This window comes from Zonotrichia leucophrys, chromosome 3 (assembly GCF_028769735.1).
Source record: "Zonotrichia leucophrys gambelii isolate GWCS_2022_RI chromosome 3, RI_Zleu_2.0, whole genome shotgun sequence".
Lineage (NCBI taxonomy): Eukaryota > Metazoa > Chordata > Aves > Passeriformes > Passerellidae > Zonotrichia > Zonotrichia leucophrys.
This window is the reverse complement of record NC_088172.1, coordinates 96,388,183-96,409,292: the sequence shown is the minus strand read 5'-3', so window position 1 is coordinate 96,409,292 and position 21,110 is coordinate 96,388,183. Positions and strand designations below refer to the sequence as shown.

The window sequence follows — 21,110 nt, the reverse complement described above, 5'->3', positions numbered from 1 at the left end:
TTAGAGGTTTGATTAAAGACGTTTGGAGGTCGTTTGCATCTCACTCCTTGCAGGTGTTGTAACAAACAGAGGTAACCTGTGAAAGACTGCTTATTTTGTATAAATTATAGTCCAGCCCCTGCGGTTTTAGGGCAGACACAAACCCATTTCATCTGTGATTGGTACTCGCACTGTGGGGGCTTGGCCGTGCCGCGTCCCAGGCTGGGCAGGAGCAGCTCGGTGTGGGGCAGGCTCCCTCTAGCATGGCCAACAACGTGCACATGGGCGGGCTGCTCAGCCGCCACGACGATGAGGCCACCAGGACCTCCACCTCCGAGGGGCTGGAGGAGGGCGAGGTGGAAGGGGAGACTCTGCTCATCGTGGAGTCCGAGGACCAGGCTTCCGTGGATTTGTCGCACGACCAGAGCGGGGACTCCCTCAACAGCGACGAGGGGGAGACGTCCTGGATGGAGGAGATGTCCTATTACTGTGAGAAGTGCCAGAAGTGGATCCCAGCAAGTAAGGCTGTGTGGTGCTCTCCGTGGTGGTGTTTGAGAGGTGTTTGTGCTGCGCTGTGTTCCTGTTTCACATCTTGGTGGGCTGCTCCCTGTCCTGCCTTGGTTGGTGATGCATCAAAGTTCAGAAACGTGCCCACCCTCACGATTCTTGCAGCTGTTTAGGGGCCTTGGCCAAGCGACCTGACCTCTCTGCTCACTCAGATAATGACCCTTGCTGTGAAGCTCTGGGGAGGAAAGGAGTTCATGTGTTACTTTTTCCCCCTTCCTGTTGATTTTTCACATCTGTGGAGCATATGGCTAAATCTCAACCTTAATGTTTTCCCAATAATGTGAATTTAAGTTGGCTTAGAGACATGCCCAGCCTTCAGCAGCCAGCTCTGGGGGTGTTAGGAGCAAGCTGCAGAATTTGGTGCCTCTCCTCTGGCACTTGATATAAGGTATATGCTGTTAGCATTGTAACTGACAGCTTTATATTCTAAATTCTGGATTTTCTGATCTGTTATTACATTTAAGATTTAGATATTGCTAAACACCTTGGCTTTGGGGTTGTTTTTTTGTTGTTGTTTGATTTGATTTGGGGTTTTTTTGGGGTCTGTTTATTTGTTTGTGGTTAGAAATAAGAAATAAGGAACCGTTTAGGTGGCACCTGCCTCGCAGATATGTCAGAGCTGCCCTTTTTGCCTTCTTAGGATTTGCCAAAATTTATAGCGTAAAAATCTCCTCTCAAGGCGTGTTAGTGATTGTTTAGGTGTTAATGTAATGAAAGCAGCACCAGACTATTTAATTACTATGCACTAAAGGAAAATATTAACTTGAAATTTATTAATAGAAAAAAATGAAGCAGAGTTACAGGCAGCATGAGCTATCTCACATGGAGCACCTCATTTAACACTCAGCTTGTTTTATTTTACAAACATGCTCCTCTCTGCAGTTGCTGTGGAACAAATCCAAGGAGCAGACAAGGCCAGTTGCAAAGCAACGGTAGCCACATACAAATGTGCAGAATAAATGAGCTGCCAAAGGGAGATACTGTGCTGTTTCCTAATAATTCAGTTTTAGGGAGTTCAGTTGTCTCATGTGAAAATAAAATAGACAAATAATCACTTTATTTCATTGAATTGCCTCTTAGAAATTCTCTTCATTTACCAAGTGTGAGGGGTTTTCCCCCCATCAGATGCAGTTGCAACTTGAATTCTGTATTTCAGTGTGGAAGCAGGGTATCCATATGTTAAAAATTATAAAATTATACAGTAAAAGAGATGACATCCCTGTAGAGAAACATGTTTGGAGTGTGACTTTCCAGAAACACTCTAGTCTTAACATTGTTTCCCTGTCCTCTGGTATAATTTTTCAGTTGTTCATGTTTGTGTAAATTAACTCCTGGTGAGTTTAGATGCCCTGATTTCCTTTTCCTCTGCTGCAGAAACACGGAATTAAAACCTGTATCTTTGGATGCATGGGGGTTTACAGGTAGTTCTGTCATTTTTGTTCAGACAAACCTGATCTTGGAGAAATCCAAATTTCCTTTGCAGCACTTTTTCCTATAAAAGGGTAAAAAGATTGATTTTTACCTTTTCATTTTAGGTCAACTGAGAGAACAGCTCAGCTACCTCAAAGGAGATAACTTTTTCAGATTCACTTGCTCTGATTGCTCAGAAGATGGGAAAGAGCAATTTGAACGTCTGAGATTAACATGGCAACAAGTAAGTGAAATGTTTGTGCCATCAGAACAGCCGTGGGACTTTCTGAAATCGTTGGTGGTTGTGTACATGCTACCTGGAAAGGGAGGATCAGGTATTGATAACAAAGGAGCATTTGCATGAACTGCAGAAATTAATTAGCTGAGGATTGCCTGCACATGAGAACTTCAGCGTTTGGCAGGGAAATTGAAAGATAATCATACAAACCACATTCCTTTTCTTTTTCTTTTTTTTTCTTCCCCTTATGTTGCTCATGAATTCATGGCTTCAAGCAGGTTTGGAAGAGCAAAATAAATGCAATTTGGCTTCTAGGCATGAACAGTTTGTTATGTCTAAGAAAATGTAAAACTGGTGAGGTGGCAACATAGAAACAGAAAGCTTGCCAGCTCCCTGGGTACAAAGCTCCAACCTGGCTGCTTGTGCAGTAGCTGGAATTCACTGTTCCAGTCATTTGCACACCTGAGCAATCAAAATAACATCTGTTTGCATTCTTTGGGCCTGTAACGGTGTGCTTTCTCATAGAATATCACAGGATCAGCTAGGATGGAAAAGGCCTTTGAGATCATCAAATCCACCCCATGACTTAGCACCACCTTGTCAACCAGACCATGGCACTGAGTGCAGCATTCAGGGTTTCCTTAAACACCTGCAGGGATGGTGACTCCACCAGCTCCCTGGGCAGCCCATCTCAATGCTCAGTCACTCTTTCTGTGAAGAAATTCTTCCTAATGTCCAGCCTGAGCTGATCATCTGGGCACCTGCCCCTCCTGAATCCATGCTGTAGGTGCCAAGTGATGGCTCTCAGGATGATCTGTTCCATAACCTTGCCAGGCACTGAGGTCAGGCTGGCTGATCTGGAGCTCCCTGGATCCTCCTTCCAGCCTTTCTTACGGATGGCTGTGACCCTGGCCAACCTCCAGCCATCAGGTGCCCTCTTGGTGAGCCAGGACTGGTGGTAAATGATGGAGAGCAGCTTGGTGAGCTCTTCTGCCAGCTCCCTCCTCACCTAGGATGGATCCCATCTGCTCCCATAGACTTGTGAGCATCTAAGAGGCTCAGCATATCACCAACTGCTTCCTCCTGAGTAACAGGATTATTATTCTGCTCCCTGTCCCCATCTTCCAGCTCAGGAGGCCACTTGTCCTGAGGACAAGCTGGCAGACTGTTGAAAATATCAGCCTGATTGGCTTTTCCTTGATTCTTACCCATAGGCACTTGGCCTTATTGTCATGTAAGATAATTTGAGACACTGACTGTAACTCCTGCTCTGCTTTCCCGTGGTGCCGGTGCAGGGAAAAAGTTGGTGTAGGCAGGGCTGTGTGCTGGCAGAGTTTCACCAGGTTCCACACTGGGAAAGAAAAGGCTGCTGGTATTGCCCAGGTCTCCTCAGAGTGCCATGGGGAAGGGGCAGACGAAATGAAAATGGGTGAGGAGGAAAGCTGTGACCACTTCCCTGGGCTTCCAGCAGCCAGAGCTGCTGCTGCTGCTTCTGGGTAAGTGGAATGGAGAGAAATGGTCAAACTAACTTACCTGAAGCAGGAAGAATGGGGACAGTGATTTCTGGATTTTTTTCAGAGTATGCAGCCTTAACAGATCCATATCTTTAGCCAGTTGAAGGAGAATTATTTTTGACATCCTGAGACATTGTCCCACTTGACTTTAAAACCCACAAAATCCTAGTTATCAAACTGATAGGGGTTGTGAGGTAGAGATATGGTGAAGGGGACATTAAAGCCTCCCATGTTTCCTCATTTTGTTGTCTTTGACAATGCATCCCAGAAAGCCAAGGTCCACTATGAGGAGACCCATCTTCCTGAGAAAAGCAGATTTCAGACTCCTCTGAGGGTGAAATGCAAGTTATTATTGGAAGTAGTGCCACACTGAGGCTGTGTGATTGTTAAAAGATGATCCCAACCTAGCTGACTTTAGTTCTGTTCTAATAAATTAATTGAAATTAATTAAGTAAATGTAATTAACAGTTGATCACCTAGGATTTACTTGAAGGAGATATTTTTCAAAGCTGCCCTTTAGTTTGGGTATGTAACAGGTCAGAGTGAATTTGGTTGTGAAGTGTGTGAAAGACCATTGTCACAGTGTTTCTGATGTATTGGATAGCAGGATTACTTGTGACTGTTTTATTTTAAATTTATTTGAAAGTCTGTTTCTCTACCTCCACATTACGTTCAGACCCCAGCTGTACTGTAATTCATTTATACAACATTTATACAATTCATTTATGCACAATTCTTGTGTCTCAGCACAAACCTGCATAACTAGGCAGCTTCTTATTCCCATGGGATGGAGAAATCTCTGGAAGAATGTGCATCTAACAATAGAAAGACAAGAACAGGCAGCACAAAACCAGGAAGAAGATGGATTGCAGAAGTTGCCTATGAGATGTTGCAAAAATAAGATATTTATGAGGGAGCAAAGATCTGTGTGTGTGTGGCAGCTGTGGGGGTCTGTTCAGCAGAAAAAGCAGAAGGGATTCACTGGTGTCCAACACTTTCTGTTGCAGGTTGTCATGTTGGCAATGTACAACTTGTCTCTGGAAGGAACGGGCCGCCAGGGGTACTTCAGGTGGAAAGAAGACATTTGTGCTTTTATTGAGAAACACTGGACTTTCTTATTAGGGAACAGGTAAAGACATGATGTTTTCCTGAGGGTCTGATTGGTGAGCCAAAGGAATTAAAGCTTCTTATACAGATGGACAAGAATCCTGGTTAATTTGGTGACATCTCTGTTGAGCCTTACAAGTGATAAAAATGGAGGATTTAATATCGAGAATCTGAATGCAGGCATGGGGGTACCCTTGAGGAAGAATCAGCATTTCTTACTGGGGAAAAACAACCCCAGGAATGTCACACAAAAGCAATACAAATGCATGTATTTTGGATTATTTCTTACCTTCCTTTAGGCAGCATATGAACTTGCAGAGAATTGAGTTTTTCTAAACAGTCACAATGGGTGGGCTGATCCTGTATTGCCAAATTTAGGGACAGAAATGTGATCCAGCAAAATTCCTTGGCTACAAAGCTTGCCAAAGGACCAAATTCTTCAAGAAGAACTGAACCTCACCTTTTAGATTGTTTCAGATCATAATGAAATGGCTCTTACATAGTAGGTGTTAAACAATTGGAAAGTTTTTCACACTGTCAGAGTAGGAGCCCCTCTTGTAGAGGGCAGCCTTCATTTTCCAGGTGAACAGCACATTTATTCTGAATGTGCTGAAGCTGTCAAACCCAAGCCTTACTGTTAGTGTGTGTGCTGTGGAGGCAGGGAAGGAACTGAGCAATCCTTGGAAGTTGTAGATTTGATTGACTTCACAGCTTCTTTCCTTCCCCAGGGATTTCCTCTGTCATAAGATCTGGCCTTTCTTCCTAACCAGATTTGGTCTTGGCTTTGCTTTCAGAGCTTGTCTGTGCCTCCTTGCTCTGTTCTCAGAAATGTTGTTAGCATTTGTCCTCTCTGGGAGCCACAGGGACCCTGACAGGAGGGCAGCTGGTGGCCCATTGTCCCTCATTCAGTGCCTCCCAGGGTTTGCTGCTGCCTTTTGAGACTTGCCCTGGGAACTGGGCACTCCTTGCTCTGATTAAAATTCAGAGAGTGATTCCTGGCCTCAGACACATCCTTCCCACTTGCCTGGACAAGCCACTGAAGGAACAGAGACAGCTGAATCGGGTGTGCAGCAGCACAAACAGTGCAAAGATCTTCCTTGGCATATTGAAGTGCAGCTTATCCAGTTTTACTGCAACATTTCAGACGTGGAGCTGCAGCAGCTGGGTTTGATCCCCCACCTTTGGGGTTCAGTCCCTCAAGGTGTGTAAGGGCAGCACCTGAGGGAACACCAGCTCTGCCAAGCCCTGGCAAGCACAGAAGTTTCTGCATGTGGGGGGTGTGCAAAGGCAAGAAATCCTGAGATTCTGGGCAACTCTGTTGCACGAACCTGACACTCCAGAGTCAGGTTCAAGGGAGTACCTCAGTTATTGGCTACAAGGGCAATTCTTCAGGGTTTCTTCTCACCTCTTCCCTAAGTGACATCTTAGTTAGCCCTGTCCCCAGTTCCTAAAGGAACTAAAAAAGCTCAGGTGCCCAGTAAGAGTGCACTGTCCAGCAGAGGGAAAGGCTTAAATACAGCTCCCTGCCTCCAAGGGGCCACAAAAGTGCTTCAGGAGTAGTTCAGTGATTGTGTGTCAGTGCCTCTGGCAGAAACACTCTGTCCAGGATGGAAGCACAGCTGGTGAGTGGGGACCTAACCCTTGTTTTCCTCTCTCCCACCACAGGAAAAAGACCTCAACATGGTGGAGCACAGTTGCTGGCTGTCTCTCTGTGGGGAGCCCCTTGTTTTTCCGCTCGGGGGCACAGGAATTTGGAGAACCAGGATGGTGGAAGCTGGTTCATAACAAGCCCCCAACACTGAAGCCTGAAGGAGAGAAGCTGTCAGCATCTGCACTGAAGGCAAAAGGTAACTCTATCCCCAGTAGTGTGTAGATTCCTTGCTGGGCCAGAGCTGGGAGATGTGAGAAAAGTTCAGTTTAAACCAGTTTGTGTGCATGGACAGCTCCTTAGCTGTGTTCTGCTGTAATGGCTGACTGAACTATGGGGCACATACTGTAGAGTGAGAGGCCTGTTATATTTTATTACCTTTTTCCATTGTGCTGACTTGTGCAGAGTGGTTTTCTTTGGGTTATTTTAGCTGAAATCCACAATTTCCCCACTTCTCTTTACCCTGGGGAATGTCTTTTATCTTTTGTCACTAGATGCAAATTCTCCTCTGTGTGGAGGAACAAAATTTGGGCTTTAACGAGGTTTTAGTCATACACTGGCTTAATGCTACATGTCCCAGAGTGAATTTCTTGATCACTTTGAAAACCCCATCTTTTAAGCTCAGTAGTCAGTGTGGTTTTGACTGCACAGTGTGAATCCAGTGAGTGCAGGAGCTCAGAATAAGCAAACTCCTTCTGCAGCAGCTTCCAAGCCCCCGCTGGATCCCATCATTACCGTGGAAGGCCTTCGGAAGCGCGTGAGCCGCAACCCCGTGGAGTCGGCTATGGAGCTGAAGGAGAAGAGGTCCCGCACTCAGGAGGCCAAGGACATTCGGAGAGCCCAGAAGGAGGCAGCCGGCTTCCTGGACCGCAGCACCTCCTCCACTCCTGTCAAGTTCAGCAGCCGCTGCCGCCGGCCCGACATCGTGCTGGAGAAGGGAGAGGTCATCGACTTCTCCTCGCTGAGCTCCTCCGACCGCACGCCCCTGACCAGCCCCTCTCCATCCCCGTCCCTGGACTTCTCCGCCCCCGGCACGCCCGCCTCGCACTCGGCCACTCCCAGCCTGCTCTCGGAGGCCGATCTCATCCCCGACGTCATGCCGCCTCAGGCGCTCTTCCATGGTAAGGGCCGCCATGGGTTTCCTTCAGTGATGAACCGTGTGCGGTTTTCTAGGAGTATGTTTTAAAAAGGAAGTTCCCAATGAGGTGCAGGATCCTTTCATGATGAGATGGAAAGTAACTGGCAGTATTCTGTTGTCTTAGTTGAGTGTGAGTCTCGGGTTGCAGTTGTTAATTGCTGCCCCGAGATGTGCAGGGTGTCTCTGCTTTGGCCCGCGGGTCTGAGGAACGAGTCAGAGCTCTTCCTTTTTAGGTCTTGAGGTTGTTTATTATTCTTATCTATAAAATTTTCTTTCTGCCCAGCCAAGGCCTGTTCTGCAGGGCAGCCAAAAGCACTCTGACCACCCTCAAGGTGGTGTTGTCTTTTTGTACTACAAACTACATATATCATATTTACACTTAATTCCCAATACCTATCACCTATGTTAGACAGTGCACTTCTACTCTAAACCAATCCCAAAGTGCCAACATCACTGCAGAAAACGGAGACCAAGAAGAAAGGCTAGACACGCCCAAGTTCCTCTAGCTTGTCTCCATAACCCCCATACCCGAAATCTTAAAATCTACATTTTCACTCTATGATAATTTTATTATTATACTATTTAAACTTCTGTGACTTTGAGGTCCTCATACAAAGTTGGCAACTTGCTCCAGGGGTCAAAATCAAACCCGCAGGTGTTCTGGGCTGTGTGCCAGGGTCTCTGAGCCCCCTGGCAGGGTCCTCAGCAGTTCTGGACAGCCAGAGGGATGTGCTGAGTTCTGACATGTGAGAATTGACTGGTTTTCTGTTGCAGCCTGGATAGCTGCTCGCACAGTCCAGTTGTGGTGTTACATTTTAGTTAAGTGGTTTGCTCTGTCTCACCCCTCGAAAATGTACAGTTTATTCCAAGCCTGTGATCCTCCCTTGAAGTATCACGTATCCGTAATCCCATTGGCCCAAGTCTTATTCTGTGCCCACTTTGAATCTCCCTGTTAAGTTGTGTGAGGGAGATGAGAAGCCTCTTGGCCCCTTTTCCCCCTAGGCTCTCCCTCTCTCCCTCCCCCTTCTCCCTCAGAAGCCATGCTGCTCTTCTGGGTGGGACCCCCAGTAAACCCTCATCTAATTAGCACCCTCAGAAGCTGTGGGGAATCTCCTTGCCTGCCTGCTGCTACCAGCAAACATACAGCTTAGGGAGCCCCCCACCAACGAACTGCATCAGTTTTCCATAGTTTTATCACCAACTTCTAAGGCCAAAAGAAACCCCCATGATCGTTTTCTGATCCTGAATGAACAGTGGGTAGACTTCACACAGCAACTTGCTGGACCACTCAGCATAAGCATTTCACTGCAACACAGATAACACTGTTATGTAGCAAGTCCAGTTTTGTCTCAAATGTTTTTCATGGGAGAAATTTTATTCTCATGGTAATATCCCAGTATTTTATAGGTTTGATTGTGCTGATTAATGGATGCTAAATTTCAGTGAGATTGCAGAGCAGTGATGCAGGCTGAATTTCCTTAGTTCCTTAAGGAGCCAGTCTTCTGGGTGACAGGAGGAATAGTGAGGGTGTGCTGGCTGAAGATACAGCTCACCAGCTTCACTTTTTGATTTCCCAGCCTTTGGGAAGTTTCAGCAGCTTAACGTTCCTCAAAGAACATGTGCTTGCAGCTCAGGAGGGCACTGTTTCCAAACTCCAAACTACAAGACACTTTAGGAGCAGGATTGATGCTGTGTCCTGAAATTGGACTCTTTTCAGCATCTCCCATCCAAAATCAGGAGATCTGGCAGCACACAGAAAATGAAATGTGTTGGGAAAACCCACATTATTGTTCCTTAGCAAGAAAATGCTGTGATAACCATTTTTGAAATGGGACTTTGATGTTTAAATTATTTTTTCTTTCCCCTCGATTATTTTGATCTGTTCTACAGATGATGAGGAGATGGAAGGAGATGGAGTCATAGACCCAGGAATAGAGTATGTGCCCCCTCCCAGTGGGACAGCTGGTGCTGGCACCATGATAGCAAGCAGGAAAAAGGTGAAGACAGCTGAGCAGATCAAGCAAGAGGTGGAGAGTGAAGAAGAAAAAACAGAACGGATGGAAGGTGACAGTGAAGATCCCGAAGAGTCAAACACACCCTTGCAGGTGAGAGGACGAGACAAGGGCAAGTCACAGCTGGAGAAGGATGCTAAGCCCAGAGCTCCCAAGCACACCTCAGTTAGCATCTATGAGGAGAAGCTGCTGCTGAAGAGACTGGAAGCCTGTCCCAATGCTCTGAGCATGACCCCAGAGGCCCGCAGGCTGAGGCGCAAGCTGCTGGTCAGGCAGGCCAAGAGGGAGAGAGGGCTCCCACTCTTTGACCTGGACCAGGTTGTCAATGCTGCACTGCTCCTGGTTGATGGCATTTATGGAGCCAAAGAAGGTGCTGTCTCCAGGTCCCCAGTAGGGCAAGCAACATACAGAACTACTAGCCAGGACTTCAGGATCTTGGACAGATACCAGGTGGGTGTTCCCAAATCTAAGTTAGCTTTTGGCACTGCTTATTTTAAAGCTTTTGCTGCAGCCAGCAGTGTCACATTGAGTTATCTGACTCCTAAAGTGAAAAGGCTCATGTGAACAAGACTCATTTTGGCTTGGGGCTCTCCTAAGTCCCTTTCTTCTTGGGACATGCTGGTTCAGCACTGCTATCTGTCAGTGTCAGCACCACAAATGTCACTGTGTTTGTACTCCAGCCCTGCCCAAATGCTGGAGGTCTGGAAGTATCCAGACAGGTGGATGTGTATAGGAGGGAGATGACTTGCAGCACTTTCAGATTTGGACACCAAATTTGGGAGTGCTCAGCAGGGTCCAGAGGTGGGACCAGCGTGCTCCATCCACCCTGTCACACTGAGAGGCCATTACTCTCCCTCCATGTGTTCAATCTCTGCCTGACCTCCCTGCAATTGTTGTGCATTTTTGTCACGCAGACGATGCTGCCCGCCACGAAGGGATACCGGCAGCAGACAAGCAAGTTCCTGTACCGCCTGGTAGGCTCGGAGGAGCTGCTGGCAGACCACAGTATTGTCAGCCCTTACACCTCCCGTGTCCTTAAGCCTTACATCAGGTACAGAGGGTCTGAGCTTGCTCTTGGCTTGTGCACCGCCAGCCCACGGAGAGGACACCTTTCTTGGGCAGTGCTCCTCACTCCTTCTCACAGTACATCCCAGTGCACCATGGTAACCCTGGAGGGATAGTGTTGGATTTAGCTGAGTGGTGAAATGGATTGCATTGGGAAGGGGAATCTCCAAGAGGGGGCAAGGGCAGAGAGGGCATTGCTGTAGCCATTCAATGCAAGTTGCACCTGCCCTTGGGTCAGAGCTGTGATTTCCTTGCTCATGCTGTAAGGAAAGACTGGCTGGACATGCTGTGGGGCTGGAAAGTGTCCTGGCTTCTGGCACAAGGGTGTTTTTGCTGAGCCTGGAGCTGCTTCCCCATGTGAATGGAAGACTTCTTTATTTTCCTAAAGTTGAGCATGTCAGAAGATATTTCATGGGCAGTAGCCATTTAGCTGCAGTGGCAGTTCTTGTTGCTCACTTGCTTTTTGTGTTTCCTTTTCACGTTCCTGGCAGACGTGATTATGAGACAAAGCCTCCAAAACTCAGGCTGCTGGCAGAAATCCGGGCCAATCCACACAGGAATGATCTCAACTGGAAGGCTGAGCCAGAAGCACCCATTGATTACTGCTACGTTCGCCCTAATCACATCCCCACTATCAACTCCATGTGCCACGAATTCTTCTGGCCTGGTAAGATTCCTCCAGTGCTTGGGTTTCCAAGAAAGAAGTGAAAAAATATGTTCTTGGGCCAAATTTTATTTCAGTTGGTGTCTGGCTGGTTCTTAGAAACCCATTATCTGATGTTACAGGAATGTATTTGAGGTGGAGGCGTGGCTTTGGTGTCTTTGTCTCTTGAGATTGTATAAAACTGGGAAATTAGGCCCTAATTAGCACAGCACTTACAAAAATAGGTGTTAATAGGAGTAGTAGGTAGGTTAGTAGTTAACTAAACTTAACATCCAGTGAAATGTTTTGCAAGAATCAGGGGTTGAAATAAACAGTTTTATACCAGAGATTACTGTTCATTAACTCTGTGAGAAGGTTTTTCCTAACAGCCATAAGCTAAATATGTCGGAGTGAAAGTTGGGAGGTCGTAGGAGGAGTGGCTGAGGTCTGTTCAGCATGGAGAGGAGGAGACTGAGGGGAGACCTCATTGTGGGCTGCAGCTCCCTCAGGAGGGAGAGCAGAGGGGCAGGCAGCAACCTCTCCTCTGTGATTACAGGACCCAATGGAATGGCTCTGAAACTGTTTGGGGAGGTTTAGGTAGGGGATTAGGAAAAGGTTCTTCTCCCAGAGGGTGGTTGGGCACTGGAACAGGCTTCCCAGGGCGGTGGTGACAGCTCCAAGCCTGCCCCCAAGGAGTCTGGATAACACTCTCAGGCACATGGTGTGATTCTTGCAGCTGTCCTGTGCAGGGCCAGGAACTGGACTGGATGATCCTTGAGGGTCCCTTCCAACTCAGCTTATTCTGTGATTCAGTGAATTGCTTTTACAGCTGTAGGGTCTGCTGTGATGTCCTTTATTTCTTCAAGCCTCCATGGGAAAGGTTAGGTCTGTGTTTTTCTGTGTCCTTTCTGGAACTGTGGGTTCTTTGGGGACAGTGTCCACCCTTTCTGGGGGTGGTTACAAGGCTGCACTCTTTAGTTCTTCTGCAATAATAACAGGGAGGTTCATCTGCTGCATGCATCAGCTTCTGATCAGCAAACAACGCAGCAGACTAATTTAGAAAAGGCCAGTGCAAACAGAACACACCTTTATTTCAGGTAACTGCTGGCTTTGTGTTTTGATTTGCTGGTGGTGATTCAGCAGGGCTGTAGTTCAGCAGTGCCCATGTGCCCCAGTCAGGATGGGAGCTCTTTTTGCTTCTCATTATGCAAATTGCACAGTGTGGGGGGAATAACCTGGCACACCTTTCCTTTCACGAGCTGTTTGAGAGTTTGTGAGAGACTCTTGCAATCCCAGCAGAGGCTGAACCGCTTTGTCATAGTCTCCCTTCTCCTGATAATGCATTTGAAGTTCTGGCCAAGTTGGCTTGCACCTTCATTAAGTTCTTCAGGACTCGCCCTATTTTATTTAACATAAGGAGCATGGGTGTGTTCCACCCAACTGTGAACTGCTCATCATTAAATCAGAAAGCTGACACCCCTGTCAGTCTCCAAACAGGAATCCAAATCTTTTCCATGGTGATAAAATTCTGATGCTGGGATATGATTGTTGCACCTTGGTTCTGTTTAGCAGGAGAGGGAAGTGAGGAAGTGATGCAGGACGTAAAGCCTGGGTGCGAAGGGTTTAGCTGGTACAGCTTGGGGATGGGAGGCAGGGATATGCAACTGGGTGAGCATCATTAAGCCAGCACTTAGTTCTTCTGTGCCTCCAAACCCTTCCTTTCAGAGCTGTTCTTGCCTCTCCCAAGGCAGAGCCAGGTTTCCAGGTAGAGAGATTCTCAGGTGTTGTTTGTGTCAGTGCCTTGGTGCCCTAACGGGAAACCTCTCCCTGGCAGGGAGTGTCTCCAGTGGTGAACCATCCTGAGCTGAGCATCTCCCTCCCTACAGGAAAAACTGCACCCCTGCAGAGACACCAGTGCCTGGGGCAGGGAGCGTTCTGTCCAGACACGCTGCAAGGCACTCCACAGGCAGGGCAGCCTTGCCTTAATTAACACAGCTCCCTATTGCCAATCGATCCCTCCCACGTCCCGCTCCACCCTGCTCACTCTGGAGCAAGAAATAACTCACCCACTTCTCTGTGCCTGCTGCTTCTGAAGTCTTGCCTCTCATCAGAGTGATTACTGGAAAACACACTCTGCTGTTTTGTTACCCTGTGTTCCAAATACATTGCAATTGCCAACTTGAGGCTGAAGCAAACGTTTCTGGCACATGTCCTCTGTGTCTTGCATCGCATTTAGGGTCTGTCCACACAAATTATCGAGCAGTCAGTCTTCAGTGCCTTGAGCTGCACTGCTGGGTGCTGACAGGCTGTGTGGATGCTCTAGGACTGCAGCAGCAGGATGTTAGGCAAGGTAACAAACTCCCAGTCTGAGTCCAGCCGCTGACTCACAGAAGCACCACTGCCTGAGAGGCTGCTTCATCCCCAGATTAGAGTATTTGCATGCTAAAAGCAAATGTTTTGATAGCGTTGGAAGCTGTGGTCAGGTTCACAGTGCAGCTCCATAACCAGCTGAGAGTGCACAAGAGACACCAGTAAGAGCTGCAGAGTGGAGGAAACAGACAGAAACCACAGCAGGCAATGGTACCAAAGCTGAAGCCCAGTTTCATGCGTGCTGCTTCTGAAGAGAGTTAAGTTTCAGTTTCATCCTTGAGTCATTTGAAAGGAAATCAGCTTTGTTAGTATTTCCATGCAAGCTTCCCTGCTAGGCAGATACTGTTTTGTCTGTTTTGTTGTATCATCTTTTCCCTTGCATACTCACCTGGCAGGGAAGGCACCAGGAGCAGGCAGCTGGTTTCATCCACTGCACTCTGGGTGTCCTGACCCCTGGGATTTCCCAAAATGTGGGAAATTTGGCCTCATAATTTACAGTAACAGAGGGCTGCTCTAGCAGGGACCTTGGACTATTCTATGATGCTGTGGTCTCTTGCTATCACAAATTTAAAAGAAAGGTAAAAAGAAGGGATTGAGTGTTTCTAAAAAGCCTTAAACCCCTGGATTTGAACCACACTTTTATTTTGGTTTGCAGTGCTTCCAACTGCTGTTTCTCTCTTTCTCCCTAGGAATTGATTTGTCAGAGTGCCTGCAGTATCCAGACTTCAGTGTTGTTGTCCTCTACAAGAAAGTTATCATTGCCTTTGGCTTTATGGTGCCAGATGTGAAGTACAATGAGGCTTACATCTCTTTTCTCTTGGTGCACCCTGAGTGGAGAAGAGCTGGGATTGCAACCTTCATGATTTACCATCTTATCCAGGTAATGAAATGAAATCATCCCTTGAATCTGCCAAAGAATCAGCTCTCACTTCTTCCTTGTGTGCACACCTGCAGATATTGGAGAGTAAGAACCCTTTTTGTGAGTGTTTATGGGAGGGAATAGCTCCTGCTTTGGAAGTCACAATGTGTTTAGGAAAATAACCATCCTGGTCATCCCTCAGAATTAGAGGGATGTTGCACACTTCAGCTGTTTTGGCCTTAGCTCTGTGTTCTTCAGTGGTCAGTAGTTTGTGTGCAAGGGACATTGTAAATGGGGGTTTAAGGAGGAAATGAGGGAAGAGTGGGGCAGGGTCAGTTAGAATTATTGCAGCTTTCTTGACTACACCTGGAGGTTTATTGCATGCATTAAATCACTTACTGTTCTCAATCACTCACTTGCACTTTTATCCTCTGGTTCAAATACAGCTGAGTTCATGATGAAGTGTTTGCAACCTCATTGTTTAAAATGGGCCTTGTTCCACAGGAATACTTGGGAAAATTAATCTCAGCTAACTAAACGGGTGATACTAAAGGAGTTAAACTTCATTAAATCTCTGAATGAATACTGTTATTCAAGTGGCCTTAATTCCACTGACTTTCTTGAATTAAATTGCAGGAAAGGCAGCTTAATTGTGAGTAAAGATGAGTAAGATACATGTTCTTTACAGAGCCCAACTCCACAGTTTTACCACTCCCTGAACTCTCTTGGCAGAGCTGCTGATGGGAAACACTGTAGTCAAGATGAGCTTCCCTAACAAAAACTCACCATTGGAAACTGTTTTATCCTCTTTCTTTCTTGGCTAAAGCAAGGTAGGGAGTGCTGGCAGAGCCTTGTGGAAAGTGATCCCTGCTTTGGAAAAGCACTTTGTGCTCCTGGGCTGCCTGAGGATAACTCTGCTACCTGCACAGCTCTCTGCAGTGCTGACACAGGCCTCTCATCAATATTCTTTAAACTCAGCCCTTGCATCTCCCAGACAGCTCCGTGTCAAGTGTTGAAGGAAATTGCCCTCAGCTCAGTGTGCTGATGTGAGATGTCAACACCCAGTGGGAACAGGAGCCAAGGCTTGCAGGGATCCAGCAGGTGGACTCTCAGAGACTTCCCTCTCCATGCTGGAGTTGGCAAGTCAGCCACAGAAAATCCTCACACCTTTCTGTAGGATGTATCACATCAATTAACCTAATCCTTCTTGCATGAAATTCCCTGTTGAGAAAAGCCAAGCAGATTTCAGAGATTTGACTCTGATTAGGCACACTAGCAATGAGAGATCAGCACTGTATGTTTGGCTCACATGAGGATTGTTTTGCCATTGCTGACTTTTTGGCAGTGGCAGAAGGGGTTTAGTCCTGTGGAACAGTGGTGGTTGTGACCTTCTGTTCCTCAGTCTCCAGGTTTTAGGTGCTACTTTGGCAGCCTGCTTGGGTTTGGAGCCTCCTCTGTGTAGCTTGAGACACTTTGATGCTTTGCTTGTATTAAGAGTAAGTTGCTGACTTTGGGATCAGTGTGCTGAGTTTGGGGCTGAATTCTTGGGAACAACATAACTTAACAGGAAAGTGGTTTGATGCAAATAGTAGTGGCTGGTTTTGGTGTCAAAATTTATCCTCTCATGCATCTGTCCCAGAGGAATAAACTGCATTTTCTTAATGATCTCATTCAAATTTTCTTTTCCCCAAAACAGCTTCCAATTATTTCTTTTTTTCCTTCCCTCCTTAAATTCCTGAGAGTTTTCCCCTTGAATGTACTATCTTGGAGATTTCCTAGAGGTTATTACTGTTCCCACTTTAGAGTTACTATACACTCAATATACATGGAATGCTATTAAATCACTCGATGAAAGCAGAAAATAAATTATTTCAGCATCTTAATCAGTGTTGCTGGTTAGAATAATTTAGGATCTTCAAGGTAACTTCAGCCATGCTATTATTTGCTGTCTGAACTGAATTTCCTGCCTTCTCAGGAGAAGAGTGCTGTGCCCTGAAGGATGGGAGAGGAGCTGGGTGGGATAGGCAGGAATTCCAGCATGACAGCACAGAGGTGCTCAGGCAGTCCCAGAGAGCTCAGCTCTGTTTGCTGACAGGGAGGAGTGCAGAGCCTGATCCTCTGGCATTTTTTGTCTTTTCTTCAGGCCATTGTATTTGAGATCAGGGCTGTACACCAAGATTATTTTTAATTAACAATTACTTTAGTAATTTACAATGGGCAGATGACAAATTATAATCCCAAACCTTTCATTGTCAGAGAATCCACGTTTCCCAGAAACAAAGGCTCAAAGGAGCAGCAGCTGCCCTCCCTTTGCTGTTGCTATGTGTGGTAACTCCTGTGACTTTTCTCACATTTCCTCAGTACCTTGGATCCCTGAGCTGATGAGTGTGCTCACCTCCGCATTCCCCCAGAGGCTGTCTCGTTCTCTTGCAGTGATATCTCCTTTTTGTTCCTCTCCCCCTCCCTTGGCAGACCTGCATGGGCAAGGACGTCACCCTTCACGTCTCTGCAAGCAACCCTGCTATGCTGCTCTACCAGAAGTTTGGATTTAAGACTGAGGAGTACATTTTGGATTTTTATGACAAGTATTACCCCTTGGACAGCAAGGAGTGCAAGCACGCCTTCTTCCTCAGACTGCGGCGCTGAGCTCAGGAGAGCTCTGGGGAAAAGCCCAATCCATCCAAAAACTCCCCCAGCTTTTGGTGGAGGATGTTGGCTGCCACAGGAGAGCTGCAACACGCTGGTGTGTTTATCCCTAGGACTTTGGATGTCAGCAGTGAGTGGAAAAATGCAATCCAAAAGGATTGGTTCCTGTGCTCCAAGGGGAGAGGCCTGGAAATGCCAACTAGGGTACACTGAAACCACTGGAAAATTGAAATTCCTCATGGGGAATTTTCCTGCCACTGTTACTTTGGAGAGCCTCATTAGCAAACAAAAATACCAAACAAAAAAGTGTTTCTCACTTCAGAGGGGCCCCATGGATTTCAAGTTTTGAAACCTGTCCAAAAAATGTTGCAGGTTTTTTGTCTCTGTTTGTTTATTAGCAAAAAATGAACACCTAAACTTAAACCATTCAGTGTTTCTGTGGTTTGATTGCTTTGTTAGGAACTGTCTTGAGTCTGTGAAGGGAAATAAGGTATTGGTGCCTGTAGCTGGATGTTAACATTAGGAAAGTTCTGCCCATACCAGAACCGTAATCCTGGAACCATGTTTCAGAAATACTGAAGAGTGTGTGGATTCCTGTTATCCCAAGTGCCAGGCTCAGAGAAAACACCTTTGTTTTGCCTCTTCCCTTGCCCTCCTTGCCCCGTGCTCAGTGTGGTTCTCCTAGCGCGCAGTGTTTTGTGTTCAGGAACGGTGTCAGGTGGGTTTATGTCTAGGCAAGGCAGGGCACCACAGCTGCCAGATCAGCTCTCTGGGATCCTTCCACCTCTCTGTGGTTGTGGGGCTGCAGATCAGCCCTTTGGGCACACCTCTAGCCACAGAGCAGCCTCACAGGCTCCAGCACCCACCTCCTCCTGCTGGCAGAAGCCCAGAGCAGAAGTCAGCGGGGATGTTTGAAATGCTGATTTGTAGAAGCAGTCGGCTCGCTGCTTGGAGGGAGGAGGAGAGGGCAGAGGTGGCCCAGATCTAGTTCTTGGAAGCACCTAGGCTCACCTAGCAAAGAATAAATAGAAATAGCCAAGAATTAAAAAATACAACCCCAAATGCTTTCTCTGCTAGTGGCTCTTGTCCTTTTCCACAATGTAGCAGCTTCTCTCTCTGACTTTCAGTGCAGATGAACAGAAAGCTGCACAGACCAAAGGCCAGGCTGGGCATTTTAACTACAGATCACATCCATTGGGATGGTCCTTTTACATCCATCCTACAGAGAGCTACGCACCAAATGTGACTTCTCTGTCCTTAATCTGCTGTGTGTACCTGCTGGCTACCTGACTGTAGCAGTAATTGCCTTTGTGGAGTCTTCATTTTGTAACAGAAGAGAAAGGGACACAAAGTATGTTTTAATGTAGCCAGTGTCCATCATCACCAACACAAAACCCAGTGGGGGTGGAAAGGAAAACCTGCCCAGCCAAGGGTTGTGTGCCCAGACATCCATGCACATTTCTGTCTGTTTCATGACTGTGAAAATTTTCATGTTCTTAATGTTATGAGTTAGCTGGACTTTGAAAGAAAAGAAATATATGTCTTTATGAATGGAATTAAAGCCCTTCCCTTGGAAAAGCTTGTCTGTAGTCATACTGTTTGTTAAGGTGTCTCTCCATCATCTTATTTCATTGGAATGTAGCAAACTCCAGTATGGCCCTGAGAGGAGGTGTGTGGGCAGCTGACCAAGGCAAGAAACTCATTTCCCTATGGGCACACGCAGGCAGGCCTTAGCAAGCTCCTCCTTATCAGACAGAATTAGGAAATACAAAGTAGTCTGAAGATGATCATGGTTCTGCATTGTGTTCTCAAAGGTGACTATGAAGATCTCGAGGACCATATTGCTCTGTGGCTTTGTCCCTGAGGGATGGCCAAGTGACAACTGTAACAGGGCTGTTATAACAGCCCTGTGTCACCTGCTGAGCTGCCGCCAGCTTGTTTTATCCAGGTCCCTCCTTTAACCCCGGATCCTCAAAGGCAGTGAGGTGATCCTCGTGGTGGGAGCCATGGCTTTGTAAGGGGTGAGGTTCTAAGGTACGTAGTGAAACAAGCAGACAAACGGTGTTCCCAGCCCTCTGCTTCCCTCTGGTGCCTCGGGAGCCCGGCTGCTGGCTCACCCGAGCTGCGCTTGAGGAGCCAACACCGCGCTGCCCGAGCAGCCAAGCATCGCTTAACTAAGCCCGGCTTTCCCGGGAATAAAGGCGGAACTTTTCCTAACGGGGCAGCAAAGCCCGGGTGTTTCCCTGAGCTCCGATTCGTTGCCACAAGGAAAGTATTTCCTTTCTCCTGGCTGCGCAGGCGCCCTGAGGGCTCGGTGAGGCCGGCGGGTCCGCCCCGCTCCCGCCGTGCCCCGCGCTCGCAGCCGTTTGAACGGGGCCATGGCGGGCCGGGAGCTGCTGCCCGAGGGGTGGCGGCTCTACTTCCAGTCCGTCCGCGCCGCCACCTTCCACAACTGGCCCTTCACCGAGGGCTGCGCCTGCACGCCCGAGCGGGTGAGCGCGGGGCCGGGGCGGCGGGAGGGGAGGGGAGCGGAGCGGGGCCGGGCGGGCGGGCGGGCGCTGACGGCCTCCCCTGTGCCCGCAGATGGCGGCGGCGGGCTTCGTGCACTGCCCCAGCGAGAACAGCCCCGACGTGGCGCAGTGCTTCTACTGCCTCAAGGAGCTCGAGGGCTGGGAGCCCGACGATGACCCGCTGTGAGTACCGGGGGATCTCTCGGCCTCTGTCCCGGCCCGGGGGAGCCGCTGGTGGCGACCGAGAGCGGCTGCGTGTGGCTCCTTGGGAGCTGCTGCCTCCTCTTATATTTTCCCTTTCTTTTCGCCTCTTTTCAGGGAGGAGCACAAAAAACACGCTGCGGCCTGTGGTTTTCTTTCTCTTCAGAAAGAACCTACTAACCTGACGGTGCAGGAGTTCCTGAAGCTGGAAAAAATGCGAACGAGAAAGGCACTTGTACGTACACGGCATCTTGCCTTTGAATTGTTCGGCCGGGCTAGTTCCTTACCACAAGGCTTTGTGTAAAGTGCTTTGTTGTATCCAGGCTCGGGCTGGATCAGCCGCTGTTCCCTTTCCTTGTTCTCTGCTTTATGCAGGATGTATCCTGCTTTCTCCTCGAAGCTGAATGATGCTCCACTTAGTGGTAGACAGTAACATCGTATTATTTTTACTCTTTGCAGAAAAAAGAGGTCTCTCAGATGATGACCAAGGTTGAAGATAAAGCCAAGATCCAGCGTTGTCGTATAAAGAATCTGGCCTAGACTGCTGCAGCTTCATAGTTGCCAGTGACACCTTGTCTTGTCCACATGCTGTGGCACTGCCCTGTGACTGAATGGCCGTGTTTCCTGAGGCTGCTTCCAGACTGGCTGTCCATGAGAAGCAGAGGGAATTCTGCTTCACTCCTCCCACTCTGTCTGGGAGGTACCTGGGGTTTGATGCACTGCATACAAAATATTTTTCTGCAAGGATTCTCCTAATTTTCCTGCTGGTTTTCAAAGGATTATTATTTGTGGGTTTACTTGTTTTCTTTTTTTAATTTTTTTTGTAAATCCACCTGCTTGGAGATATTGTTGTCTCATAAAGATAGTTGTAGCTCTGGTGCCAAAACTTGTATTTCTGATAGCAGCTGACATGCATTTCCATGTTTGTACTGAATTTTCTGATGCTTTTAGATGCTTTGGGACATAGAAAGGAGAAGGAGTTTTAAAAATACTTTGAGGTTTTAGGATTGTGGCTTATAACTTGGAGTTATACCACACCTTAGTGTGCCTGGTATTCTTGTAAATTTCTGTTTGTAGTTGGCTGCTGCCTTGTGTTGATGCATTTATAAATAAAAGCTGAAGGCAGAACAACAAAGTAGCTTTACTCAATTTTCTGGAGGACAAGACTCTGACCTTTACTGCAATGGGCTGCAGTTTTAACAT

The 21,110-nt window shown here is 47.4% G+C and overlaps 2 protein-coding genes across 3 annotated transcripts; both read left to right on the top strand.

Moving 5' to 3' along the window:
- Nucleotides 1–18: 18 nt before the first annotated feature.
- KAT14 (lysine acetyltransferase 14) lies at nt 19–18,774 on the top strand. Of its 2 annotated transcripts, none has more exons than XM_064709423.1 (10): nt 19–498; nt 2,082–2,200; nt 4,716–4,837; nt 6,481–6,662; nt 7,168–7,584; nt 9,492–10,063; nt 10,528–10,664; nt 11,170–11,345; nt 14,381–14,571; nt 17,023–18,774. In XM_064709423.1, the coding sequence occupies exons 1-10, from the start codon at nt 243–245 to the stop codon at nt 17,194–17,196; spliced, it is 2,346 nt and encodes a 781-aa protein (XP_064565493.1). In that variant the 5' UTR covers nt 19–242; the 3' UTR covers nt 17,197–18,774. The 2 variants fall into 2 exon arrangements, with proteins under 2 accessions (XP_064565493.1, XP_064565492.1); XM_064709422.1 differs by having other exon boundaries at nt 7,165–7,584.
- Nucleotides 18,775–19,475: 701 nt separating this feature from the next.
- BIRC5 (baculoviral IAP repeat containing 5) lies at nt 19,476–21,042 on the top strand. Its single transcript, XM_064709431.1, has 4 exons — nt 19,476–19,688; nt 19,780–19,889; nt 20,025–20,142; nt 20,367–21,042. The coding sequence occupies exons 1-4, from the start codon at nt 19,575–19,577 to the stop codon at nt 20,445–20,447; spliced, it is 423 nt and encodes a 140-aa protein (XP_064565501.1). The 5' UTR covers nt 19,476–19,574; the 3' UTR covers nt 20,448–21,042.
- Nucleotides 21,043–21,110: the final 68 nt, after the last annotated feature.

Bases quoted from the DNA above. Each gene is read 5' to 3' on its own strand.
- KAT14 (XM_064709422.1), top strand. From the start codon at position 243: ATGGCCAACAACGTGCACATGGGCGGGCTGCTCAGCCGCCACGACGAT. The intron at 499-2,081 runs GTAAGGCTGTGT...TTTTCATTTTAG, and splicing joins CCAGAAGTGGATCCCAGCAA to GTCAACTGAGAGAACAGCTC. The intron at 7,585-9,491 runs GTAAGGGCCGCC...TCTGTTCTACAG, and splicing joins GCCTCAGGCGCTCTTCCATG to ATGATGAGGAGATGGAAGGA.
- BIRC5 (XM_064709431.1), top strand. From the start codon at position 19,575: ATGGCGGGCCGGGAGCTGCTGCCCGAGGGGTGGCGGCTCTACTTCCAG. The intron at 19,689-19,779 runs GTGAGCGCGGGG...CTGTGCCCGCAG, and splicing joins GCGCCTGCACGCCCGAGCGG to ATGGCGGCGGCGGGCTTCGT. The intron at 20,143-20,366 runs GTACGTACACGG...TACTCTTTGCAG, and splicing joins TGCGAACGAGAAAGGCACTT to AAAAAAGAGGTCTCTCAGAT.